This window comes from Haliotis rubra, unplaced genomic scaffold (genome assembly GCF_003918875.1).
Source record: "Haliotis rubra isolate DU_JTF1 unplaced genomic scaffold, ASM391887v1 Scf770, whole genome shotgun sequence".
Lineage (NCBI taxonomy): Eukaryota > Metazoa > Mollusca > Gastropoda > Lepetellida > Haliotidae > Haliotis > Haliotis rubra.
In genome coordinates, this window is record NW_025767491.1 from 288,653 (window position 1) to 299,592 (window position 10,940).

The following is a 10,940-nucleotide window of genomic DNA, read 5'->3' on the forward strand; positions in this document are numbered from 1 at the left end:
TTGTTCAGTTTATGAGATATCTAAGTGCTATTTGAGCTGCACATTTACTGATACACTTTTCTGGTAATTTGTGTTTCGTTTACATTTCTCAAATATCTCCTATTCAGGTCTCCAATGAATGAATGAATGAATGAATGAATGAATGAATGAATGAATGAATGAATGAATGAATGAATGAATGAATGAATGAATGAATGAATGAATGAATGAATGAATGAATGAATGAATGAATGAAAGGGAGATAATCACAGTCACCTTCCCGGTTGCGTGTACGGTCTTGTTTCTCGCGTGTTAATTACAAAGAAGTCATTGTTGTTCAGTTTATGAGATATCTAAGTGCTATTTGATGCACATTTACTGATACACTTTTCTGGTAATTTGTCGTTTACATTTCTCAAATATCTCCTATTCAGGTCTCCAATGAATGAATGAATGAATGTGACGGTCTTGAATTTCTGAATGAATGAATGTTAATTACAAAATGAATGAATCATTTCCCGTTGTTCAGTTTATTTATGAGATATCTAAGTGCTATTTGAGCTGCACATTTACTGATACACTTTTCTGGTAATTTGTGTTTCGTTTACATTTCTCAAATATCTCCTATTCAGGTCTCCAATGAATGAATGAATGAATGAATGAATGAATGAATGAATGAATGAATGAATGAATGAATGAATGAATGAATGAATGAATGAATGAATGAATGAATGAATGAATGAATGAATGAATGAATGAATGAAACGATGTCATACATACTGTGACAAATTCTAACGGTACTCTATGTTTGGAATCTATTATGCATTAGCATCCCTTAGCTGTAGCAGATAAACGGGTTGTGTGTTCGAATCCCAGCTTATCCCCAATTTTGATCCTTGTTATTATTTGCGTTTGTACCAAGCTGGATGTATGTTCATTCGTCCAAACTCGATCATTTCCGTTAAGGGTTTGTCCCAGAATAACACCTGTTGTTCACCTCTGCCATGTTCTTTGCAAAATGATACATGCGCTTTACAAGCACCTGTCTGTAAAAACACATCCGTAAACACACGTGACATGCATGGTTTAACACTTTATTTATGTCTGTAGATAATACCATATATCCAATCTAAGAATGACGAAACACGTGTATATACATCCGGGAAACCTGGCTTCCGGCACGTGGTACTGCCCCATGACGTCACGCCTGCTAGTGTATATCGCCCGTGTTTGTAACACACGAGAGGTCCACCAGAATCTCCCTGAAGGAGAAAAATAGACGTTTTACAACATATGTGCGTATCCTTCTACGGTAAAAAAGTCATGATGCTTAAATTTACAAGGATATTGTGGTCTGACAGAAACCTCATAGAAACCATGGCAGATTACTGATCAAAGAAAGGTATCAAAACGCATGATAGACAACAGGGCGCTTTATCTACTGGACCTCCATTGTCTTGAAGCATCATGAGGAAATGGCACTCGTCTATAAACTCACCTTGCAAGCGCCAATTACTCCATTTCCGGCACAAATATTTTCTTCTTTAATGACCCGCCATGACTGATTACAGGCGGCGGTAGGGACGATGTCCACCTGTAGGTGGCGCAGTATCCTCGAGTCCCCAGTATCTGAAGATGCAATGCGTGAGAGCCTTTGTACATAATTGCATGCAGGAATGATCCCAATCCGAAAATAGCCAAATATCGGAAATTGTGTCTGCTGTCAATGTAAACTTTGTGTTCTATTCAAACAATATGGAATAACGAAATGAATTAAATATCGGAAATACTGATATTATGGTCCAGTGTTGTCAGTTCGTCAACGTCACAATTTGTCCATTTTCGAACTGTGCAAAAACGTTTTAGCGTCTTGTCAAACGCAACAGGTCCGAGATGAAGCTGCGGTAACGAACTAGTCCAGTATAATTATCGTTATAAAATGAAGTACCCCGGACAAGGATTTATAATAGAGAGAAAATTCTAATGTCAGAATTTCGATTGCAAATTATTCATTAATATGGATTCCGAATGTGATCAAGTGGGGGGTTGTCTACCAACATATCACACAAGAGAGTATACAGTTCATTTTGTATTCCGTAACTTTCTGTGTGATGAAGCACATGGTGCAGCCTCTCAGTTTAGCTTCTCTCTCTCTCTCCTCTCACACCCACACTGTCTTTGTCTTAAACTCTCACGCTGGCTCCCTCTCTCTTATCAGTAGATCTTTCACTCTGGACCAATGCTGGGGCGACCCTTGTCCCGAGGTGCCTTAAGCTAACCCCAGACGACAAGTATTTATAGCTTTATCCCCAAACACTAGCCCATGTGTCATAAAGGAATCTCCCCATTACCTTAAGTATTTACGGAAAGATAAACCTTAAACACCCTGTCACACGAAGAATATAGTTAACATGCTGGAGTAACCTTTATGTTCCTAGATAAATAGGTTAACCGCAAGATATAATTGTTCTATGATATCTGAACAGACGAATTGTGAAGAAGAACATCTATGCTAGAGCGGCTTTAAATGTTGCACCATCAGAAACATGCCCCACTGTTGAAGCTTACTCCTTGTAAAGCCCCATCCAGTGACGTAGCACCGGTCAGACTTATCGAACACAGCGGAATTATGGGTAGGGAGACAGATTGTCCGGATGTAGTGCCCACTGGTGTCCACAGGGCGGTCAAGCTTTATCAGGGCGATGTCGTACGGGTTGCCAAACTCAAGGTCGAACTTGGAATGCTGAAACATTGATTGGTAGATTGGAAGATTGATTGGTAGATTGATTTGTAGAATGACTGACAGACTGATTGGTAGATTGGTTGAGTGATTGATTGAGTGATTGATTGATTCTATTTTGGGGAGGGAGGGTGGATGGGTGGGTGTGTGTTTGAAAATGGGTGATAAAGTGACGGTGACGCTGAATGGATTTTACAAAGTAAGTGTAAAGTGTACTTTATTTTAATGGGATCTACAAGTCTGCGTCTCACAATATCTCTCACAATGCCGACTTCACACTTTAACTGTATCAAGCACGCTTTCATCATCTATCCATCTTTTATGATCATTCGGAAAGACGATTACAGAGCCTATACCGCCAGTTTAAAGTACGAGAATTGCAACTAAAGATCACGCACTAGTTTAGATGTTTTCGACCAATTTCAACATCAGCAAACGTTGTTTCACCTTTATGACCTGGCTAATACGTCTGTATTGCTCGTGTCCGGTCTTTCTGGACTTGTGGTGCTGACCAAGGATGACGGTCATCCTGCGGGGGGAGTACCTGAAGCACCACATAAAGAACCCATTGGTACGCCTGGTTCATGTCGTTGCAATTAAAGACCACTGGCACGCCATGCTTCGCGGAAAAGGAAGATCTGACTGTTTCAAATGTATCTACTAAATCATCTACGTAGTGAAATCGTGCACGTGTTATATATGTTAAATATAGATTTATATCATTTATATTTAAATAAGTTTTATTTAGCATTCATTATTCGTGTAGTAAGTATGAAATACAAGTCATATATTGCTGAAATCATGGTTTATAACAGCATTTTCGTTGCTAGGAAACATTGCCACCTGCAAACGGCGCCATTTTTGTATTAGTTGACAGCGGTTCACGTGTTGTGTAAAACACGTGATATTTTAAAATTTCAGCCTGGTTGGTCTTTGCAACAAATTATGCATATACATTTTCGTTAATTAGATTGTTTGTTTCAAACGTCTCGATGTACATGTATGACCAAGTGTTGTGTCCACAATATTTCAATAGTCATGGGTTACGCAGCATGGTTGATTCGTTTTAGTCGTGAATCTCACAAAATTCAGATCCCAGTGCTCGCTACCGCTTCACAAAGATCTCAGTACAGGGGCGGTGGGGTAGCTCAGTGGTTGAAGCGTTCGCTCGTCACGCCGAAGATCCGGGTTCGATTCACCATATGGGTACAATGTGTGAAGCTCATGTCTGGTGTCCCCTGCCGTGATATTGCTGGAATATTGCTAAACTAATCTCAGTCACTCACTCTCAGTATATATCATTACATATAACAAAAGAACTATCTATCGCGAACTCTCAACGACCAGGGATATAAATAACATGACATATTAACCAATCAGAAAGCAGCTTTCTCGCCTTCCATTGTGCACGATTAAAATAATATCGATTCAAATTTAACACACTGCACTAAACAATTCTGGAATTCTGATAACTGGCCGGCATTTTATGACAATACTTTATACGGGTTATGGAATATATTTCTGTTTCAAATGTTTATTCCACTGAAGTGGGGCATCAGTCGGAATCAGCCCGTAATTGTTGCTCGATATACCCCCTGGCATCCTTTTCGAGGCTGTATGCTTAGAAAATACATTCTGACTGTCATTTGTTTCGATCTTGAATGCGACGCTCTGACTGTTCTGGTGCAAGACTGATCTCACATGACTAGGAACCTCAGAACTCTGTGTATCATTAGCAAGAACTAAGATTTGATATTAAAAATATTTGGTTTATGATCATATTTTCATGAGATTGTGAATCCTATATTTTATCAACGAAGTTGAAGACCAGGAGCTCTTTTCACGAAGCAACCTTTACTAAGGTTGACCTTAACTCCAATTCTTTAACATTGCACTAAGGCTACCTTAGTGACTTACGATCACCATAGTGCTTTGTGAAAGGAGGCCCTGAATCATCTTACTTATGATCGTTAATATGTTAGTACCGTACTCGTATTAAACCACTCGTATAGAGAAGGCTGACACGCTGAAATATATTTATAGGACTGTTCAAAATCGTCGAGACAAATTCACAAACTCACCACGTTTCATGAAGAATATGCTCGAGAAATAGACATGCTGACAATTACATACATGTGGATGAACTTACTTCCTGAAACAATGAGCGGCAGTGACAACCCAGCGGCGGTTGATGAGGGACCCCCCACAGAAGTGTCTCCTCCTCGACTCGAGCGCCACCTGCCACGGCCACTCCCCTACCACGGCAGGGTCTCCACCCACGACCCGGGCCACCCGCCCCCACTTTCCTCTCTGTAGTCGGGGGATGAATCCACAGTCCGAGAATCCTGGAACTGGAGACATGTTCGCATCACAGATATTCACTTACATTATATACAGTACATCTTATAAGGCGTACTGACCCGTGAAGATCCGGGGTAGAATAGGTCTTCAGCAACCCATGTGCTTGCCATAAAAGGCGACTGTGCTTGTCGTAAGAGGCGACTAACGGGATCGGGTGGTCAGTTTTGCTGACTTGGTTGACACATGTCATCGGTTCCCTATTGCGCAGATCGATGCTCATGCTATTGATCACTGGATTGTCTGGTCCAGACTCGATTATTTACAGACCGCCGCCATATAGCTGGGATATTGCTGAGTGCGGCGTAAAACTAAACTCACTCACTCACTATAAGGCGTACTCTCATGTAATGTAAGTTCGAGTACCAATTCTCTATAATTTGAACACGTGCACGTGATTAATACCATAATGCAGAAAGTATGACACATATTGTATTACGATTCAAAGGTAAAACAAAAACAAAAGCGGCGTTAAGTTTCTGAAAACATTCACCGCTTTTTCATATTACTTTCTCATCTGTGATCGTCCTTCAGTTTCAGTAAACAGCTCTATACGTCATTCGATGCTTGAAATGTCGTGATTATACACTGCCGGACAAAAGAACGTTTTCGCTTGAAACAATTCACCCAATAATTAAGGACGTTATTTAAACGTCACTGAAAACAATCGTCTAAACACAACAAATGTAATCTGAAGCAGTGTAATGCACGTATCAAATACATCACCATGGAATAACCATTTCTCGTTTCATTCATTTCTAGATTACATCAGACATGGTTGTGTACTTTATTGCCCGGCAGTTCACAAGGGAGGTGGGTGGCTCAATGGTAAAAGCGTTCGCTCGTCATGCCGAAGACCCGGGTTTGATTCCCCACATTTGTACAATGTGTGGAGCCCATTGCTGGTGTTCCCCGCCGTGATATTACTCGAATATTGCTGAAAGCGGCGTAAAACTAACTGACTGACTGACTCACCCTGCACCTCACATCGCTAAGTAGCGCTTTGCATAAGACAGTATCTTATTTCACACGAAATGTTCACAAACTAACGTTTTTCACCGAGCGGTAAGCCACAGCTAATTAATGACAGGCAAGCAAAGCACATGCTTAAGCATATTTCCAAACCTTCCTTTCCATTATCCTTCCCAGCAGCAGCGTCGCCGTCATCGTCGTTGATGCTCACCGTGTTGTTCCGATGAAGGGGTAAGCAGCACACGTCGCCCCGCCCACAATATCGGTCCCAACCGAACACCCACCCCCGACACCGCCTCAAAGCCATACACTCACCACCGCCTTGTGGACAGCTGGAGAACGGCAGGTGGCCCTCAACTGGTGGACAGGGAAGACGTTATAAACATTGTCACAATACAGTAAATAAACAGATCGTATTAATATCCACTCTATCTGTAGAGTATTAGAGCTTGATCCTTGCTTAACGTCGCTAAGACAGCGAACACAGGTATAGTGCTGACTGACCATGGATCACTATCGGGATCATTACGCCTGATCAGCGGATCCTGTCATTACTAAGAGACACAACAGTAGCCTTAAACGACACACGTAAAGAAGGTATGTATAATAATTGCAATACATATGATAATCAGAAATATTTCGATGTAGACAAATACTTCATGTCGTGGTGAAAGATAATCGAGAAAATAATTAATCTCAGACTGTCCAAAGTGTCAAGAACTTCAAACATAAAGAAAATATTCGTGTGGGTGTGTGAAGGAAAACATGCATGTTATCAAATGTTGAATATGAGTTTACTTCTACATTAAATATCAAAGCAAGTGATGTGTTGCAAAAGAAATTAATATCCAAGAGACACACGTGATAAATATATGCTTTCCTCGGTAATGTTCCTCTGTAGGTTTGATGTGTTTACATGCTTTGGTAAATATGTAGGCGGTGAAATGTGAAATCAAGAAACAAATGTCGGGACTAACTACATCATGATTCTCTTACTGGAACATGCATAATCATCATCATCATCATCAACATTATCATTGTGGATTTCATACAAGAAAACATTTTGCTTGACGTTTTCAGTTTTCTGATTGAAACTGAATTGCAAAAAATAATTGTTCTATTGATTAAAAAAATATCAGGGAATTGTTGCTCTGAATAAGGATATTGATACATATGTTTATCGGACACGAAACGTATCAACAACATGTTTACTTGCATATGAACTTATTTTATATCTAATCAATAACAAGTTTGAAAAACTAATAAAATAATAACAGAAACTAAAAAGTAAGTCCTGGCACAACCAATTGTGCAGAAAAACGATGATGAATAGTTACCTTGTATGAACACAATAAGTATGGCTCCAGTGAAAATGAACATTGTCTCAGAACAATACGACAGTTGGCGCCGACTCCTAACACACACACATCCTCCGTAATGCTACATGTGTTTATGAATTATGAAATATGATGTCGGGAATTAAACACGCATCATTAAATGTGAAGAGGACACAACACGTCTCTCAGCAGGTTCTCCGCTGACAACAGCGAAAGTCAGCAGTGTTCGTGCTGTTTATCTAAACGCATAGATTATATTAAACACAAACCCATGAATATAAAAAAACACGTAATCCACCTTACATGGACAAAAGGCTTTGAAATCCAAACGACCGCAAGACGTATGGCGAGAATCTGAGGTGAAACGTTTGTCCATTTGTTAAAGAAAATTTGTTTGATACTGAAGGTTGACAGGTTCACATCACTAAAACTATTCTTTGTCTGAATAATTGATCTATTGTTTTTGCTAAAGTATATATTAAATCAAACGTTGTTTTTTTTATGAAACCAAATCTGTTATTATGTTATGGTTTGTTCTGTCGGTCGTGATGTTGCAAACAGAAAATGTATCTTGTTTCAGTTTTCATTTTTAAATTTCCAGGTTTATATCAATATTTTACAAAGTTCAAATCGTGCCTGGAGAACCATACACCGTGTAGAGATCGAGCAGTAAATCAGTACAAATCAGTACAGTTCACTATAAAATGGGCACACTTAGGTTTGCACCACATTGTCAGTCAAAGGTATGGTCGTTTCCTTTGCCAGCAAACTCAAGTGCACGAGTGATCATGTTAGACTGACTGACTGAGTTTGGTTCTACGCCGCTTTTAGCAATATTCCAGCAACATCACGGCGGGGGACACCAGAAATGGGGATCATGTTAGAAGAAAGGGACAATGGATCAGTTTCTCTCATGGTCAATATCACAACGTCTACTACTGCGATGTATATGGGTGTCTGAAAATGCAATGTACAGTGGAACCCCGCTTATGCCGACCCAAATATCCGCGAAAACGCATATCGAGCGACATACTACATAAAATGCATCGCAGAAATCCTTCTCAAGCATTATAAATACCGACACTGGGAAATGCACGGTATTGTGGTCCACTTCCCAGACAATTAACACCCTTGACGATGTTTGCTTTTGCAACTCATCACCCCTCATGCAACATCAAAGAATATTGTTCAGTTTCGGCGAAACCATGTGTAATATACCAAATCATAGTTACATTGTGTATGTACACTAACCACAAGCATATTACTCTTATTTAGCTTTTGAAACGAACGTTGGTTGATAATAACTAAATGCCACACTTTGACTCATTTAGAGTTGCCGAAGATCAATTCTGACCAGGATCTTCACGGGTCAAATTTTCGTGGAGAAGGTAACAAGTGATTCGGACATCCGGGATGAGAAAAGGTATCAAGTCGCCGTTTGTATCTCATACCATACTAAGAACGTCTTCGTGTAGTAATCCTTGTTTTTACTCTTTGTTCCAACAATAATACCACGCCCAGTGCTCCAGAATGGTGTAGACAGTGGATTATATACTTCTGTAAGATCGAGTAGTGTGATGTCCATTAGTGCTTTAACTGTGTGTTTCCAGTAGTGGTGGTCCGATTAACTGAAATAATCGAAGATTGGTCGCAGTGACTAAACGACCAAGCAATCGATCATGCTTTCTCATAATCGAACACAAACAATTCTAGAACACTTGTTTTCATTAACAGTATTTTTCACTAGGTTGGTTTTGTCTGTTATATTTCATAAGCACTACAAGCTCGTGATTGAATTTATCTTAAAGACTCTAAGAAATTTATGTTCCTAACATACTAGTCATCCTTTAATGATGTGAAATTTTGCCAAAAAACCCAAAGAACTACGGGTTTTTTCTTATTTTTTGTGCATTAACAAATGTCATACATGACACAATCAAATATTGTCGATGACTGATCTCTTGTAAAGACCCAATCATCAATTATGAGTTTTTAACCAATTCCCAACACTAGTTTCCAGTACGAAACAAACAACGGTAAATAAGGGGTCTGTGGCACTATACACATATAGCTGCTTCCTTCATCATAATTACATAACTTGATGTTAACCATACTGGCATACTTCATAGGAATCTTTGAAAAGGGAGTCTTAGGCTCATCTAGGTATAATTACTACGTGTGTGTAGTTTTATGCTGATGGACAGGCAAAAAGGGTATCGACTTCTCAGATATCCGGACATGAATATGTTCATGCGAATGAGTTCGAGATGGGGAGAGATAGCCTTGAAGATAATCAAAGATCAGGATAATCCTTAAACTGCTACCCCTAAACAAAGTGTCGATAAATTATACGATTATATGATCGACGACACGCCACACTTCACCTAGCCAGTGTAGCAGGCATCTACAATGAGTCCAGTTGTAAGGATGAGCTGGACAAGACAAAGGTAGCAGAACACTGAGTCTAGATCTTCTGACAAGTGATGGTCATCGTTCTAGGTTTATCATCTGTCGCGAAGATTGAAGCCTTTTAAAGCAGGACCATCTGCTCTTTTCCGTGGTCTGTAAACAGAGAAGACTCTTTAGTTCACTACTAACCTGCCTGAAACATCAAAAGCTTCCTCCTCCGAAGAATAAGGAAAAGTCTGTTCCGTCAGCATGGGATGGCGTCGGTCTTCTGTTGTTCAGAAGGAACATTTGGACTACCTTTCGAAAGGCCAAACCATTAATAGCCAATGATATACTTATCTGCTAAGGCATCTTAGAAATTTCAGGGTTACACTTCTTGGCAAAGTCACTTAGAGGTGTGTTGTTCAAATGGATGTCTGTTGGCGCCGTGACTGCAAGAATGACAGTGACTGTAAACTCGTTTAACTTCGTTCGTATTTAAAATTTCCATATCTCCTCAAACTCGGAGAGAACTGTTCGTCAAGCATTGGGTGGGGTCGGGTGGGGTTTATATCAGGACGACGCCTTTAAATCCGCTGGCAGGACGTTTGTTGACCTCAGAGGGGATTATGTTTAAAAAAGATAATTAGCGGCCAACTCCATCAACGCAGTTAAACATTGGCTCAAAACGTTTCAACCACCATTCGTATGTACATGCCAACCCCAAAAACGTTTTATAGATACTAAGGGTATTTTTAAATGAATGCCAGTCGGTCAGATATCAGTGTGGTATATGCACGTAATTTAGATTGTAATAAGTTACACATTACAAAGTAGCACGAGCGTCATCCTCAACATCATTATCAAAGCACAACGTTATAGCAACGTCTTCCTCGATTAATCGTGCTCCTGGTTTACGTTCAGTGACCTTGTTGTGGGTCTTTTTGTGGCCATCTTTGACACTTACTGAAGAAGTACACATTTCACGACATTATGGTAAGTACGTAGATATAAAAGTGGATAGTGTTGTCTTAGCTCACGCATTATTTGTGGCACTGCATCATGTGTACCATATTTAGATATCTGCATAAAGATTCAGTGTTACAAAAAAACCAAAACTTTATCCATACGAGGGATCCATTTTCCCTTTATTTCAAGCAATATTC

At 39.8% G+C, this 10,940-nt stretch overlaps 1 protein-coding gene across 1 annotated transcript; it reads right to left on the minus strand.

Annotated features, from left to right (window-relative positions):
* Window positions 1-1,059: 1,059 nt before the first annotated feature.
* Window positions 1,060-6,575, minus strand: LOC124260627 (chymotrypsin-like elastase family member 2A). Its single transcript, XM_046694947.1, has 7 exons — window positions 6,554-6,575; window positions 6,203-6,406; window positions 4,869-5,070; window positions 3,167-3,263; window positions 2,548-2,722; window positions 1,478-1,608; window positions 1,060-1,241 (listed from the first exon to the last, which is right to left on the minus strand). Exons 1-7 carry the CDS (start codon window positions 6,573-6,575, stop codon window positions 1,074-1,076), a joined length of 999 nt encoding a protein of 332 aa, XP_046550903.1. The 3' UTR covers window positions 1,060-1,073.
* Window positions 6,576-10,940: the final 4,365 nt, after the last annotated feature.